This window comes from Podarcis raffonei, chromosome 10 (genome assembly GCF_027172205.1).
Source record: "Podarcis raffonei isolate rPodRaf1 chromosome 10, rPodRaf1.pri, whole genome shotgun sequence".
NCBI classification, from domain to species: Eukaryota; Metazoa; Chordata; class Lepidosauria; order Squamata; family Lacertidae; genus Podarcis; species Podarcis raffonei.
Window position 1 is genome coordinate 59,760,406 of NC_070611.1, and position 17,735 is coordinate 59,778,140.

The 17,735-nt window shown below is 39.3% G+C and overlaps 1 protein-coding gene and 1 long non-coding RNA gene across 5 annotated transcripts in view; both read left to right on the forward strand.

The window, feature by feature from the left end:
• The window catches only part of BCL2L13 (BCL2 like 13), a 30,759-nt gene extending 18,303 nt beyond the window's left edge, over positions 1–12,456 (forward strand). For all 4 annotated transcript variants that reach the window (XM_053406206.1, XM_053406209.1, XM_053406208.1 and 1 more), the window contains exons 6-7: positions 2,999–3,142; positions 10,134–12,456. In XM_053406206.1, the coding sequence (XP_053262181.1) occupies positions 2,999–3,142; positions 10,134–10,946 (957 nt within the window). In that variant the 3' untranslated portion in view covers positions 10,947–12,456. The remainder of the gene's footprint in view (positions 1–2,998; positions 3,143–10,133) is intronic.
• Positions 12,457–15,573: 3,117 nt separating this feature from the next.
• LOC128422333 (uncharacterized) lies at positions 15,574–16,938 on the forward strand. Its single transcript, XR_008332479.1, has 2 exons — positions 15,574–15,994; positions 16,027–16,938. It is a non-coding gene; the product is annotated as an uncharacterized LOC128422333 (long non-coding RNA).
• The last annotated feature ends 797 nt before the right edge of the window (positions 16,939–17,735 follow it).

Sequence of the window (17,735 nt, forward strand, 5' to 3'; positions counted from 1 at the left end):
TCCTGTATAAGGTCCCTTGCTCTTCTTGATCAGCTTTATTGGATGTCCATTCTAGTGTTAGGAGAAAAGAAGAAAAACATTTCTTTACTCACTTTCTCCATGCCATGGATAATTGTACAAACTTCTGTCTTACCACTCCGTAGTCACCTTTTTTCTAACTAAAAAGTCCTAAAATGCTGCAACCTTTCTTCATATGGGAGTTGCTTCGTCCCTTTGATCATTTTGGTTGCTCTTTTCTGAACCTTTTCTAATACTACAATATCCTTTTTGAGGTGACCAGAACTGTACACAGTATTCCAAATGTGATCACACCATACCTCTACCAGTCTTTTTAGAAAATGCAGTGTCTGCAATTTATAGACTTTTCTGTAACATCTTTTTGACTACATACTCTAACAATATGATTGCTGATGCAGATAAAGCTTGCAAAACAGGTTGCGTTGAAAACAATCTTTATTGGAATTACCACTTTTACCCAGTGGCTATTTTTCTTGAAAACCTGCCCTTTAACAGAGGATTTTGAAGGGAAATGAAAAGAATTAAGAATCCTTCCATCCTATACAGTTTCTAAACTGATAAACTAAAGGAGAATACAAAGGTCACCATGAGAAATCTTAAAAAGTTGTGAACTTACCTTCAAGGAGCTAAAAATGTCATTTGCTTTCTTGCAAACCAAATGTTGATTGGATTTTTTTATTGAGTGTCTTCTAGGTTGACAGGAAGTAAAACAGCTATAGTTGGAAGGTGGCAAATGTTCCTCTTTTTTCAAAACAACAAAAAACACTTCATTCTGATAAAATCTTTTCCTACTGAGTTACAACTTTTTGATACCAGAGCTGGAATCCAAAAAAATACTTTGGCTCACAGAAAGGGTTGTGTTAGTCCAGTGGAATTTTTCACTTTCAGCATCTGATACCCGTAACACATCAGAGTAGCTTACAAACTCTCCTGAGTTTCAAAATAAGGTCACTTGGTATAGGGAGCTATTGTTTAAGGAAACAAATCGGGCCTGAAAGCACTTTCGGACTCATGGAACTGGTTTACGGTTCTTTGGAACCTGGCCTAGGAAACTCAAACTGCTCTTGTGGCTCTGAACTTCTTTTGTATAAATATAATTTGTCCAAATGACAAAGGGAAAGGGAAATAATTATTGTTGCTGAACAGGATGAAGGTGAGGAAGGCACTTTATCTGAATGTTTTATATTTTTTGTAAGTACTGTATAATTCTTTTATACAGCATCCACAACAGAAATTGAACGTGACATTTTGCATTAAGGAAAAGGAAATTTGGTGTATGGGTGAGAGACAAACCTCAGACTGAGCAGGAGGAGGCAGAGATGCAGATGGTTTTCATTCTTTCCTTTGTAGGGGATAGGGTTCTCCATTGGTATAGTAATGGGGCTGATGGGTGTATCTCTATTAGTGCTCAAATTGCATTTTCAGTAGCATTTTTCTTCCCACCCCAGCACAGACTTTTACAACTTTATCCATGTCCCATATCCAGATGGATCTCCCTTTGCCAAGCATTTAGTGTTGTTGCTGTGGTTTCCTTCCTCTCCCTATAATCCTTCAGGTCACGGTTACAGTCCAACATGGTGTGTATTTCCATAGAAGTCAGCCCTGGGGTATTCTATGGGGGTTACACCCATGTAAATGTATACAGGATGACAACTTTCCTGAAGACATGGATTCCAAATGCATTCAGAGAGAACAAAGCATGACTGTTTCACTCTAAATGCATAGCACAGAAGGAGCCAGTTGTATCCAGTTTTCTGTTAACAGAAATAAGCCCATCTTTTTCCTTGTGAAGCACTCATAGACATTTCAATCTCATAGAAGCTGCCAGGTTCTTAAAGGGTTAGACATATAGTACATCAATTAGTTTTTAATGAATGTTTTCAAATAGATTCTTTTCAGCCCATCAGATATTTATTTCAGGTACTAATTGTTCCAATTCTATTTTATGATTGAATGGAAAAGATACTGTCACTTGGTGCTATGCTTGCTAAAAGCCCATAATGAAAGGGCTTAGTATCTTGGTGGCCCTATGGGAGAGAGCCATAGTTACCACTCATGTTAGGGAGCTTATTTGGAGTAAAGTGGATCTCTCTGGGTTGAAGCTTCAAGACTCCAAGACAGCATTGACTTTCTCTCATCATAGATATTCACATAAAAATACCCTTTTAGGTGCTAGCTAATTTCTTTTCAAGTCTATTGGAATATCTTGCAAGAGAAGATAAATCAGTATTGACTCTTCTTTGGGATAAAGTCAAAAATAGAGAGTGGTATTGTTTGGTAATTCCAGAAATTTGATCAGATAGTGGTGATTTAATTGAAAAGTCACTGTTAAAGAAGGTACAGAATGTTACCCTGTTGCCAGTAATGCATTCTTTGCATTTGAAAGTCCTTGAAGCTGATACTGAAATTGTTTTTCTTGGTGTTGTATGGAGTGTTTGAAGATTATAATGTTGCACAGCAGCAAAACTTTCCAGTCCACTTTACATTGGGTCACTTGAAGAAGGGATACCTAGGTCCATTATTCTCCTCCCTTTCAAACTGCTGTTACCATCCTGACTGCCTGTTCATTTTAAACAGTGGAGACCCTGCAACAGTAGCAGCAACTCATTTACCTGCCCAAGAAGTAGTGAGAGGTAGGGAATGATGAGTTGAGAACTCATTGCCTGATTCTTGAGACTAGATTGACCCACTGACTAATCTGCTTTTTGGCCAGGGTTCTGTGTTCTATGTATTCTCTTTCTTAACTGAGTACTTGAAAAAGATTATTAATATTTATATTTATATGGGCTTAATGTTGCCTCCTTCAAAGCTGCCCTCCCACCATGCTTGTATCTCATGTCCATGCATGCAAAATTAAAGTACTTACGCAATAAATGTATTTAGCACTCTTTGGCGCAGTGGCAGGATTTTCTTCCAAACTACTGCAATTCCTGATCATGTCTCTTCCTCGCCTACCCTTTCTTCACTCTTTACTCCCAAGGTTTTAGTGCCTCTGGTGATCCTTCAGCGATTCCTGATGGAACTGACAAGACAGGGCAAAGAACCACTTGGGGCACTGCTGAATTTTGGAGTGACCTACCTGGAAGACTATGTTGCAGACTATATCATCCAGCAAGGTGGATGGGTAAGGAAGTTAAATGTCCAACTGTATCTTCCTCCAGAGTTGATGAACAGATATGTGCATCTCTCTGTACAACAGTTGTATTTAAGATTTACTAATGGTTCAAAGGAAAGCAGTGTTGATTTTTTTGTCCATAGCAGAACATATAGATATTATTTAGGATAATGAACAAGAACAAAGGTAACAGCATTATTTTTAAATTGATCTTAATTAAAATGCATTGGTCTTCATATGAGTTTAGTTCTGTTTTCGTGGGGCAGCAGACTTGAGCTACCTCACAGTCATGAACAAATTCAGGTTATGCATTTAGATTGAGCTTGCTTTAATTTTATTGAATTTCTCAGAGTGCTTTAAGTTGTATTTCTCTAGATTCCTGTGTGAAATGGGTTAAGAAAAAATGGGTTCTACTTAAAGTGCTATTTGAAAATTGTGTTTTGAAGGTACAATGAAACCCTCTAAGAATATCCAGGCCCCCTCCCTCCCATCTGTTTCTTACAACTTGATAGTTGAACTGGAGCACAGTGAGCATACAGATTATTCCTCTCTGGGAGATAGAACACTGCCAGATTTAAACAGAATTAATCTGGGATTAGTGAAATGACTCCCAAGTTGTTTTTATTCTAAAAGTAAAGCTTTTCAGTGGTTAGAAAATCTAAATAGCAAAAACATACTAATAACCTTTAAAATTATATATATTTCATATTTTGATTTTGTAAAGTGTACTAGGAAGGTGCAAACAGTGGTTTTACCAGGGGCTTTCCCCTCGCCCTCATCTCCTTTGTGCCCTTATTTTCTCATAAGAATAAATATGTTTCTTGACTGTACAAATTGCATATTTGCCTGGTGCAAGAGCTGGTGTTTAGATTATGCCTTTATGACTTCCACTTCCTGCAGAATAAACAATGACTCTTACATCTGGTTATGCTTTGGGCCTTGATTTAATGAAATGTCTTAGATTTTTTGTTTTTGGCCAGTAGATAACTTCTTGCATTGTGCCCTCCTGTTTCTTTTGATGTTTTGGTACCCTCAGAAGACTGTGTTCCATACCTCAACGACTTCTGTAAAGCCTTTTATAAACATGCGTGTCACAATGCATAGTTGCTTCTGAAAACACACAGCAGCCTAGCTGTGTCTAAGAGGGAGGGAATGTTCACTGTGTGACTGTTTGTAGTTGACTTGGCAGTTCCATGAACCATGCACTTATCTATTCACCTCTAGCCAGGCATAAAATTGGACTGACAGAAGCTGCATAACCAACAGGGCAGAGCTATTTTTGAAATGGTGCAGGAAAGGTGAAGAAAGAATTGAAATGGTGATAATTTTTAAACTGATTAAAAGTTGCCATGATTAACTACTCTGTGGTTAAGAGTAAGATCTTGGGTATTTTGATCTTGATCTTCATGTCATTATGCACAAGGTTCAGTTTTGTGGCTGGTACCTAGTCTTATTTTGATTTGGTTTAACAAATTTGTGTTTTAAGAAACTGAGACTGCAGTATTTCAAGTTTTCCTGAAACATGGTACTACCATTAAGCAATGCTTTTTGGTCGTGTTTAAATACTTGAACAGGGAAACTTCAAATTAATTGCTCTGTTTGGAAGCTCAGAATGCACAGCAAATGTTCTTGCTGGTCTTCACTAATGGTAGTACAGCAGAATTGGAGAATTAGCTGTGGTTCTGCCCCTGAGCTGCTTAATCCCAATGTGTAAGCTAGACCTCCTAAATTTCCAGTCATGGTGAACCTGTCCAAGGAAGAAGAAACAACAATGTGTATTGGGGGGTAGGAGATAGCTTAAAAGCTGTTTAAAGACTAAAATCACTTAAATATTCATCTACTCCAGCAGAGGCAAGGAATGGATTAGTTAAGAGTGTCTTAACTGTCTGTGTTCCATTAGTCATTAAAGAGTAAGTCATGAGGGTCTCCCAATTCCTTGCACGAAAGTCACAAATAGTCTTTCTATAGATTTAGAGCTTTGTGAAAACATCAGGTCTTTCTACAGAGGAAGCAGTGGCAAAAACGGTACAACCTCAGGAGCTTTAGTAAGTGGAAATAATCCAGACCGAATGAGCTATTTTGTAGACTAGGAAAATAATTAGACTGAAGTAAAAAATAGTCATGCAACATGGAACACACTTGGAGCAATAAGATACTACAAACTGAATATATAGAAACTTAATATTGGATTCATCACCCAGTGCCATCATTGTGTAATGGAACGTCAGTCAAGAGTAGATTTCCTGATATTTGGAGGATTTTTGCAGAAATGGCAACCTTTAAGAAGAAGATTGGTTCTGGGAATAAGTCCCATAGAACTCAGCTGGGCTTGTTTCTAAATAGACCTGCATAGGATTATGCTGCAAGACTATAAAAGTTAAATGTAGCACATTTAAAAAGGTAATGTCCTCCTTTTCATTGTTCTGATGGTTTCCAGACATTTTTTCTATGTTGCTTTTCCTTTTCTAATGAGAAGTTGTGTTGCACACATTTTGAGTGTGAGCAGTGAGTAACGAGTAACGTTCTTCAGTGAAATCTGCATTAAGTCTGCTTTTGTAGTAATTTCAATATCAGGAAGAATCAAAATGCAGTTGCAGTTTCTAAGTTCTCATAAAGTTTTGCATATGTAAGCAATAGCTTCTGACCTAAAAGAAACAGAGTCATGCAATGTTGTTGGTTACTGAACTTGAAAAGGATTATAAGAACAATGCAGAATATATACTTTTGCTTTACTTCTCTTCTTGTAAGGCAATAGATTGGTTTGCTTTGAATTCATTTTCAAGGTAGCAGTGTACTTCTTTAATCATAAGAGGCAGAGATCTAGCTCTGAGCATTTTTGTAGACATAGCTTGCTCTCTAGACATTGTTGATGGAAACCAGAAGAGTCACAGAAAGGTTCCATGTTTTCCACTGGGTCAAAACAAAAAACGTTCATTCTAATTTGGCAGCAGCTTAGCTCTACAGCTTGCCCTGAAGCTGTATTAGGGCACAAACAAATTGATGTGCAGTGCGCATACTCCCTCCCCTTTCTCTGTTCAGTCTCCCTCTGTTTGCTGTGTCTGCTGCATCAGAAACTTCTCTTGGAAAAGTGCAGAGTAAGAACAGTCAGTTTGGGTAAGACTTTACTACTGAAGTAGTATAATTATGCTTTAAAAGTGTCAACCTTGTCCTAATTTCCAGTGTTTCATCCACATTGAAAAGGACTTGTGGGAGATCTGAGAAGAATAGAGATGACTAACTATTTTTGCTTAAAAGTTGTTATTCTGCTTTGTCACCAGTTTACATGCTTGTGGCTTGCTCTGCTTTAATAATCTCTGCATGAAAGTATAATTAAGTGCCTTTGGAAACTTGCACATCCATTTGACTTGTAAAAAGCGAACTAGAAGCTGCAATGCACAATTAAAGTCTAAAGTATTGCTTTCCTTGCCATTGCAATTGTGATTGAGTTTATAGAATGATACGGAAAGCAGGCTACTTCCCCTAGTGCTTGACTCTGGGTTTTATTTTCAGTCTTGGCATTGTTGTTGTCTTTAGAAGTGTAAAGTAGTCGTTCAGTTTCTAAAACTGAAGTTGGTGGTAAGTAGCTGTGTTTTATACTCTGATGGTAGTGGTATAAGAACAAACTTCATTTCCGTTTTGAACTTGATAATTTCATTCTTATTAGAAAGACAACCAGGATCTTGCACCAAGGTTTGTTTGCTTAACAAAATTATATTCTGCTTCAGTGTAGTAAAACCTCTAAGCATCTTGTTCTTCAGACTATTAATAGTGGCATACTTTCAGTGAAAAAACAAAATTGTCTGGTTCTTTATTCCAAGATTTGACTCTGGATGACAAGGGAGAAATCTTTAGGCAATGTATTAAAATAGCAGCATGCTTCATTGGAGAGTGCGTTTTGTAAGAGAGTAAAAGAATGTACCTTTATTCAGACTTCACTTGCTTATAGAAGTGAGATAATGGAATCCAGGATAACATAATGGATGGTGTAATTTAAAAATAATAATTGCTGGAAGGGATATATCAATAAATGCTAGCTGGAGATTTGTAGGCTTGTGAGACATTATTGACTTTTATAAAGGATTCTACTGCAGATTTCAGTATCAGATAACAATTCCTGTTTTAGATGACTTACCTCTTGACTTAGTTTCTCCTCTCTGCTTGAAAATGGAATATTGTGGACTGTAATATGTAGTACATAACACTGTATTTGACAAGGGGAGGTCCTATTTAATAGGTTAGTGTTGCTTGTACAGACTAACTGCTCCTGGAAGGAGAGTTCCTGTGTCTTTTTGTATGCTTTTCTAAGTGAAATGAGCAAGTGTTTGTTTTTAGCAGCATGGGTAGCGTGACTGATTAATTTTAGATCTACCTGCTACTTAGCATTTTTACTCTTGACTGTTTTGAAATACTAAAACAAATCATTGGGATCCTGCATATGCAGTTTAAATTTGTTTATATTTGTAACCTGTTCCTATGTCCAGAGTCTCAGGACAGTGAATGAAAAGCATAAGAATCCTATTAGGACAAAATAAAGTTGGGCTTAGAGAAGACTCCATAACCTTCAGCACTCTCTTGCTTCACTGCATACTAGAGACAGCTTCACCCACCTTCCTCGGTGCCTCCTATCCCACACGCTTACACTCTTCTGTGTCTCAACCCCTTCCATAGTGTCTATTTCTCCCTCTTATTGAGGTTGTTCCTACTCCTTCAGCTGACACCTAGGGGAGCAGCCTCTTAACCTATTCTTCTCCCCACCACCCCCAAGCCTGGAAAGCCAACCTCTTCAGGAGCCTGCACTCTCAAATTTGAGATTGTCTAAGATGTATTTTCCTTCATTGCTACTTAATATTCCATGGCTCTATCTTTTCCATTATTTCTTTTTTAACTACAAATTCCTGGCACATTTGAAAGCTGTTAAACTGCACTCTGAAGACCTTTGTGTGACCTTCAGATAAGAACAGCACTGTTGATGTACGAAGATTAAGTATAACACCTCAAGTGGCATAAAATAGCCTGTTCTGTGGATCATGTGGTACAGATAAAAGGATTCTGTAGCCTGTGGTGCAGTTTGTGCTGAAATGGAGGTAACAACAACTTTCCTTTATGAAGCTAAGAAATCTATTTGAGTAGTATTGCTGGCTAGATGTAACTGAGAATTCCTCACTCATTGTTGGGGAAGGGCTGTAGCTCAGTGGTAGAGCACATGTTCTGCGTGTAAAAGTGAGTCAGTGTCAACAGTACTAAGAAAGATGGACCCAATGATCTGACTTGTTATAAGGCAACTTACAATGTTCTCATTTGTAGTACACACAGCTTAATGTTATTCATCTTGGGGCATAATCTTTCAGTTCAGATACTAGATTATTTAATGAAACTGCCTAGGTAATTGCATCAGAGTGTCTGTCTTCAAAAATTAGCCAAAATTTTTTGCAGAAACTTAGTAATTGTAGAATGATCTTCTCTGGGCAAGTTTTGTGTCCTCAATTAAGTAAAATACGGGGCCAAAAAGGTTAAGTTGTATGAAACAATATAAGCGGAATGACACTGGGAGTAATATTAATTGAACTCGACTCTCTAGAACTAATATTTCAGAAGTTAGGCCTCTGGTGCCTAACACATTTTTTATTCTTTCTTAGTATTGATTTATTTTAAAACATACTCTACTTGTTGTTGTTTTTTAAAAAAAAAACCTACTAAAATATCTTTGTTGGCAAAACTTCTTTGCTGCTACCTGTGCAGATCTCTTCTCAATATTCCTTTGGTTTTCTGATGCAGGGTCATTCTTGATTAGAATATCACAAACATCTGATGGGAGGGCCTGTCTGCATTATAGTGCTCTGTGTTCTGATTTTTGTTTTACATGACTGTGGTGCTGAAGCAAGGGTGAATAGTGCAAGCTAGCCTGGAGCTATGAAGAGGGCAGAGGAGTGGGAACAATTCATAGCAGAATAACATGTACTCTTCACCATAAAGCTCCTGAGCTCATGAGACAGCTTGATCAGCACGGAAAGAGGGTGGATGGGGATTTACTGAGTAATTACTTTCTGTGTGGCGGCAGTCCAGCCCCTGATGCAGCTTTCTGCATGTGCCACATTCCATTAGCACAGATGGATAGTTGTGAAAGGCAGCCATCAACAGAAGCTCTGAGAGCTTTGCTTGAAGGATGCCTGAGTGGTTCTGGTTAGCAATGCTTCAATATTCTTTGTATTATAACATTATCTCTCTATACAGATACCAGATTATTATTATTTTTTTAAAAGTTCAATTAATTCAAATAGGCTTTGAATTTTTATAAGTTATGAAGAAATTGTGATATGTGTATGGGTGACTCCTGAGGAATAGATTTCTAGAAATAAAAAAGTAACTCCTATGTAGTACAATTTCAGTTGAGGCACTTTCCTAATAGAATCAACACTCACCATAGAGTATGTGAGAGATTGCTACAGAACTACAGTTGTACTTCGGAAGTCAAACGGAATCCGTCCTGGAAGTCCGTTCAACTTCCAAAACGTTCGGGAGCCAAGGCACAGCTTCCGATTGACTGCATGTGTATTGTGAAATAATGTACATCAGATTCATGTGTTATGCTCATAACAGTCCTGGGAAATAGGTTAGGGTGAGTGATCCTGACTTTTGTGTGCATGCACACACATAGAATTTCATAATAGTAGAGAACTGAATCCAGGTCTCTTTCCCATATCCAAGTACAATACTTTTGTCTCAAACCAGACAGAAAACAATTACTGTTCAATACTTAGTTTTGACAATATGCAAACCTCTTTAAATATTAAAGTTTTGTTGCCTCCCCGCCCCCCACAATAATTGCATGCAACTGCACTCTGATGGAAACCTGTTGTATCCATTGGCTGTTCAACTATATGTAGCAATTATACGTTCTCTGGGTCGTTCTGAATTAAGGCTACCATTCTTCTGTAATGTGGTTGTATCATGTAAAATTAAGTGCTGCTAACTTTGTTGATTATGTGCATTTTTCTTCTAGGGTACTGTTTTTAGTTTGGATTCTGAAGAAGAGGAGTACCACGGAATAATTGCCGAAGATAGCAATGACATCTACATCCTAACTAGTGACAACTCAGGCCAGGTGAGCCCTCCTGAGTCACCTACAGTGACAACATCTTGGCAGTCGGAGAGCTTGCCAGTTTCTTTGTCAGCTAGTCAGAGTTGGCATACTGAGAGCTTACCTGTCTCGTTGGGGCCTGAGTCTTGGCAGCAAGTGGCTATGGATCCTGAAGAAGTGAAGAGTTTGGACAGCAATGGAGGTGGGGAAGAAAGGAGTGAAAATAACTCTTCAAACTCTGATATTGTTCATGTTGAAAAGGAGGAGATACCAGAGGGGGTTGAGGAAACAGTGGTGTCAGAAGTGGTCCTGCAGGCTGACCCTGCAAAGTCTGCTTCCCCAGAACCTCCAACTGCATTGCTGGAGCCAGAAGCTGAAATTGTGTCTCTTAAAAAGCCAGGCCCCTCTGCACCTTCACATAAGGAACACCAGAAAGAGGGGAAAGAGGTGCTGCTGCCAGAACCTGAAGCTCCAGCCTTGAGTAAACCTGTCCAGCAATTAACTCAGTCAGAAGAAAAAGCTACCCCCAAACCTGAAAGAATACTGCCTCCAGAAGAAGAAATAAAGGCCAGAAAGGGAAGCTATTCTGAAGAAAAGGAAGAGAAGACTCCTGCTGGGGAGGAGAAACCCATCCTCTTACCAGAAGGCAAATCAATTCTACTATATGGTGGGGCAGCTGCAGTGGCCATCCTAGCTGTGGCAGTAGGTGTAGCACTAGCATTGAGGAAGAAGTAGTGAATGCCTCTCCTCAAGGAAGTAGCGCCTGAATCTACACTTAGTTGCATTGGCTGAGGGTTGTGGTGCCTGCTGTTAATGGGAAATTCATGTAGCAAAAAGGGTGATGGGGCAAGGGTACACTATAAAGCTAAGCCTGGGGACAATCATGTTTTTAGTGGACTGGTATCGGATCTTCCTGTTTAACATATAGGGGTGTCATTTTGAAAACCCCTGCACATTTAATATGTATGTATAACTGAGAAATGGGGATGCTTATACACTGGAAACCGGCACAGAACATTCCAGGGGAAAAGGAAAGTTTGTTGTTATCCCTGGAGATTTCCCTTCCATAAGCTGCTCTTGCAGCTTCTTGGTTCCCCTTTAACCTCTTGAATGAGAGGCTCAGTGTAGCATGAGGTTGGTAGCTCTTTTGTCTCGGCTTCCTCAGGTATTGCACAGCTCCTCTTGACCTCCCAGATCTCTTTTAAACCCCAGTGGGTTAGTGCTTCTTCAATACAGTGGTACCTCGGGTTAAGAACTTCTTTCTTTCTGGAGGTCCATTCTTAACCTGAAACTGTTCTTAACCTGAGGTACCACTTTAGCTGATGGGGCCTCCCGCTGCGCCGCTGCTGCGCGATTTCTGTTCTCATCCTGAAGCAAAGTTCTTAACCTGAGGTACTATTTCTGGGTTATCGGAGTCTGTAACCTGAAGCGTCTGTAACCCGAGGTACCACTGTACCTCTTTGCTTTATACCTTTTCTACCCCCTCATATATATTTAATGAAATTCTTAAAGCTCTTTAATGTTGGGTGGGTAAAGCAATAGTCTCCCATGCAGGGATGAAATTATAAGAGTTTGGTGGGAAGACGTATTCTTTGATCCCTCATGTGTATCTGATCTCTGCTACTTTTGTGTTTTCCCTCTCCCTTTGCCCTTTTAATGCATCCTGTTTTTTATATCTGTTTAGTTATCAAAGAGACCCTTTTATCATTCTGATGAATAAAAAGGAGAAATGTTCAGCAGTTGTAAGCTGAACTGGCATCACTTGCAAAGTCAAAATATAAGCACCTGCTTTGGACATCTTTTCCCTGTTGTGTTTGCACAAATTCAAGAGTGAAAGATGCTTAGCCTTAAATTGACCTTGACCACTGATAAAAAGCCAAGCACAAGGTCTTCAAAGAAATGAAGTCATGTAGTTCAACCGAAGCAGCATTGTGCTGTCCCTCCCAGTTGTTTGCCTGGTTTTGGCTGTAGAGTGAATGGTGACCTGAAAGCCAGTAAGTCACGTAAACCTGCCAGATAATAGCTACCTGTGGAAAGTTTATTTTTAATCCAGCCAGGTATGATTTCTACCCAAGAGGAATGAAATAAGATATGTCTTATCAGTGTTTGGTGCTGTGTGTGTGATGGAAACAAAATTTAAATATTACTCTGTTGGTGTTTGCTGGCTCTATGGAGTGGAAGCTCTCATGTCCTTCAAGCGATTGCTGCAGCTTGTTTGGGCTGCTGAGATGTGTATAAATCAAAAGTTTAAAAAAAAGACCTTTTTCAAACTTTTTAAAATATCCAAGCTCCACCATAGTAGACATATACAAACTTTCCCCCTTGTTATTCTGCTAACCAAAGGATGCCGAATGAACCCCTCCCCCCTCTCCTGGTGTACTAATTGGATATGATTACCTGTCTGGCAATCAGGTACCTCTTTACTATAGTGCTATTTAGGAATGTGAAAGTGTTGAGTAGTGGTTTTCTCTAGTTCCTTGCCATAGCTGCCTTTTCCAGTTACCCTCTGCAGAACAGATGATCAGGAAATTCCTAAGATTCCCTTCACCACATTTGTAGGCTGAACTTCTCCATAAGTAAATACAGAACTTCTCTGTAAATAAAAGAATCATCATCTCAAATTAACACATGTATACTCATCATGTGGCAGTGGTGATTTTCTTCTTCTCCAGTGCTTGTGTTAACACGTTACATTTTGGAGGCAGTGTCTTGGCAACATGTGGCCTATTCATTATGACCTGTGTTGAATTTTTTTGTTGCAAAAATTCTTAAGGCTCAATTGCTTCTTAACAAAAAAACAACAACAATTTCAATTCATTTTAGGGGTGTGATAGTAAATAGAATATGCTCTTTTGCCACAGGAAGCATCCTATAGCCATTCCTAGAATTCATAGACAGACTATGTAGCAAATTGCTACAGGTCTCAGTGTATGTGATGCAAGTAAAAGTAAAGGTACCTCTGACCGTTAGGTCCAGTCGTGGACGACTGTGGGGTTGCGGCGCTCATCTCGCTCTGTAGGCCAAGGGAGCCGGCATTTGTCCGCAGACAGCTTCTGGGTCATGTGGCCAGCATGACTAAGCCGCTTCTGGCAAACCAGAGCAGCGCACGGAAACACCGTTTACCTTCCCGCCGGAGTGGTACCTATTTACTTGCACTTTGACTTTGACTTTACTTGCTAGGCAGGCAGGAACTAGGACCGAAGAACGGGCGCTCATCCCGTTGTGGGGATTCGAACTGCCGACCTTCTAATCGGCAAGCCCTAGGCTCTTAATTAGATGCAATTTAAAGGGAAAGTAAGGAGGTGAAAGACACTCTTAAGAGTCTTTGAGCTTTAGCCTAGTTTCATCTTTAATCCATTCACCTTTCAAAATCTCAAATTTATTATTACTTATTTCATATTGTTGTAATTGCTATTTACTCCTGAAACTTCACTGGGCAGGCCCTTATTCAGTGTAGTTTTGATTTACATTTAATGAGTGATAGTTGCCACTATGACAGTCTGCATTCCTGTTTACCATAAAACTGTCTTCCATCTTACTATAATGGTCACTTGATTGTTTGGAGCATCCAGGATGTCTGATGGCAAAAGTAATTGCAGTCAGCAGTAGTTTTAGCACAGTAGCCAAGTTGATGAGGGTTTGGCTCTAATGATTGTGAAGTTGGGAGGAAGTATCCTTACACACGTTGTGGTAGAAAGCCTGGGTTTACTATCGGTTGGCTATTTGAGAGGAAGCCACTGCCAGTCTCGCCTCCCTGGTGAGTATGCATGTATAATACATAGTTTGTGCACACAAGGTGTTATCTTCCCACATTACATGCACACCTACAAATGTTGTATGTGAAGTGTCCTCTAACCATATGGGAATTTTTGCTTTTTGATTCAGCAGGATGGGAACTTTGCCATGGAGGTTGGGAGTTGCTGGTTAGGTAATTTCCAATGCTTTTTTCTAGTGCTGTCTTTGTTACCCATTTTCCAGAATAAAGTGCCTCAGTGTATTCCAGTGGGCTTTAACAGTTTTCCTTTTTTATATTTGCCTGCTTTCTATTTTGTAGCCCTATTGTCCAATAGTGAGTATTCTTGAGCTATAGCTCCAAAAGCCTTTGGGGAAAAACCTCCCATGCTGGAGGAAGGTAAAATAAATCATAGCTGCTATGTCATTAGATATTAGCATTGTTGCAAGACAATATATAGCTCAATAGTACCATTTTGGGTTCTCAGTATTTAGAGATGCACTAGTATTAGACCAATTCAACCGATAATAGATGGGAATGGTCTATAGCTCTCAATAAATTTGATGGTTTGAAATGGATGTTGTTTCCTCTGCGTGAATATTTGCAAAACTCTTCTTTCTCCACTACATACCCTCTTAAATATGAGTTATGCATGCTTTGAAATAAGCCCCGTCCTTATCTGCTAGGGCTATTGCCAATACAAATTCTCATTTTTCTAGCAGGCACTACAAATTAATTAGGATAAACCGGTACTGTTTTTCTTTTTCCAATACTAAGGTCATGTGTTTGGCCCGGGGGTGGGCAAGAGAGACAATGGGCAACTGTAGATTGGTATTCTTCACCTGTTAATTTCGCTAGTTTCAAAATGCTAAAAAGAACGTTAGATGAAAGATTAAAGGGTGTAGAACTGTGAACTGCCACTTTCAACCATTGACCAGTAATAATCTGTTCTATTTTCTGTAGATTTCTGAAATAAGTGGGGGGGGTAGTCTTTTCCTGAAGATATTAGGGCTTCAAGATGAAATAGGACTTGGTAAAGGTGTCTCATACTATAATTTCTCTTATTCTGTGATATATAGTCATACATTTATTTAGTTGGTTCAGATGAATGTCTGTTTTTAGCAGTGAGATGGATGCTTTGAAGCAGTGTTATTTCACAGCTTTTCTTGAAGCATCACTAGAGAAGGGCTAGTCTGTTTATAAATTAACAACTAACATTCTATACTCTGGCAACTACCTCTCAGGGTTAATGTTCATATAGCACAGGCAACAGGCTGGAGTCTATATGGTTTTTGGAGCTGCAAACAATAAAATATTTAGGAGAAATCATGAACATATGTGTTATTGTGTTAGCAGTAACATGCATATAGGTGGACTTTTAGAAATGTATTGCATGTGAAATTGTGTCACCTAGAGGTACCCATTTATATACTGTACGATCTATGAGCAGGGTGGTCTACAATTCTGCATTGGAACACCTAAAATTATTAGACTGTACCACAGTGGCGTAGCGTGGTTGTCAGCAGCCGGGGCAAGGCAAGTAATTTGCGCCCCCTAACCCTAACCCCCAGATGTTGTGCCCGGTGCGGCCGGCCCCCCCTGCACCCCCCACGCTACGCCACTGCTGTACCATACAAACCAAGCCACAAATGCACATTCAGACAACAGTGTGGCTGCCATCCTCTCTCAGCCTCCCCCCCCAAAAAAATCCAATGGGCAGGTGGTTGCCATTGAAAACCTCTTTCCTGTCCAGGCAAGCAACAAGGCAAGAAGCAGCAGCTTAAGTCTAATTTGGCCACCTCTCTTAGGGGTGATAGGTGTGTTGCTCCCTGTGGCTTGTATTAGAGTTGGCTGAAATAAGCCCAGCTACTTATTTAAGAACAAAACAAAAGCAGGAAGTAGCTGGGCTTTTATCTCAGTAAATCTAAAATTGATTCCCTAACTCTCTCACCCACTCCTGCACTGATTTCTGGTGCTGTAGCAATCTTGTTTGGCAGCAGATGGGAAGCTTCAGGGAGACATGTTTGATATGCTGCATACTAAAACTGCAGTAGCTACTGGAAAAACTATGTTTCCCAGAAGCTAGTTGCAACAGGGGGGAGGCTATTCCTGCAGCTGCTGCAGTACTTCTCTTAATTTGTGGTTAAAGGAAAGCAGGTTTGTGTGGGTTTGACTTGTAATACTTCATATATCAACCCCCAGAACTCTTTATTTCCACAGCTAGAAAGCTGAGTTTGATTGCATTGTTATTCCTTAAGTGATGCCCTCTAACTACTGATTATGAGGACTTAAAGCAAATTTTGTCTAGGAAGTGTCCTAGCAGTGTAAACTGTTACAAACCAATGCAGACTTTCAGACATTGCTCATTAAGTAGAACCTATTTTACCTCTGATAATGCTTTAAGTTATGTTGGAAGAGATTGAAGCTTGGTTGCACTCTAAAAGATTGTGGATTTTGATTGTGAGAGCAAAAGAGATGAGATAAACGAAAGGCTATATAACAAACCACAATTTATCCCCTCTGTAGAGCTCCAAAACTGTAAAAGCAACTCATCAGCATATGGGTTAAAAGCCTATTTCAATCCTGTTCATACAAAAGCATAGAGGATTTGAGTTATAACTAGAGGTTTTAGAAAAAAATTGTGTTTGCTTCTAGTGAATTCCTAAAACAATTGGTTGATTTTCAATAATAAGCAAATTTGCATTCTGAAATACTGATGTGACATGCAAATCATTAAGTGTTCAAGGAACTGTATTTTTCTAATTCCTTATGCAAGTACAGCATTTTCAAAATTACTGTCTGAAGCCTTTTGTGCCATTTGATGAATTAAAAAAACTTGCTATTTCCAGTGTTAAAAAGGAGTTACCAGCTCCCTCATCTACTGTTTATAAATTGAAGGGGTATGTTTATTTTTCCTCTGCTGATGGCGCTTTGTTGTAAGACCCATGCCCCTAGCCCTCAGTTGCACTTTAATAAAGTCAGTTTTGAAGAAAAGATGTGTGGTATTTCCTTCTGTTTAGTGCGGGTGTGGGAAAGCTGGTGGGCCTGAGGATTGAATATGGGCATGCACAGCTCTCCATCTGACACACACGGCTCTTTTCAGGCTCTAACCCCCGCCCCATACATGCCCACTACTGCTTTTGCCAGTCTGGAAAGTGTCACATGATGCTTTTTGCTTGTCTGGATGGAGGGGTGGTGGTATAAAACTTTTGATTTTTCTGTAGTACGGTAGCTGTGTTCGAGCCACAGGAGTTGCATCTGTTATTCCACCCACTTTTCCTCTAACACCAATATTAACACTCTGGCTGCTGGTAATGGCTTCCCTTTAAATTCTGAAACAGAAGAACTGCAACTAGAAAGAAAAGGGATTAGGAATACAGGATCAATTTTTAGATCTTAACCTTTCATCTCAGTATTTTATCAAAACCACATTCCCTAGCACTCAAGTTTTGACAATGAAAGGGTCAGCATAAAATCCCAGCTCTCAAAATATTCTTTCTGTGCTGCCATAAAGAGCTGAAGTGAAAGAAATAAAAAAGCAATTTTAGCTCCATAGGCTAACCTTTCCTTTCCTTAATAAAAAGAGCCATGTTTTACTGTTGGACTTCTTGGAACTCCTCATGTGGAATACACATTTCCAAAATTCCAAATTAGTCCATAGTTGAACTACATTTTACTTTTTTCCAAGTCAAGTAAATTTGGCTAAAATTGAGAACTATTAAGGCAGTACTCCCACATACACCCTGTGTACACTTTCTCAACCCTTAATGCTGAATCAACATTTTATTCAG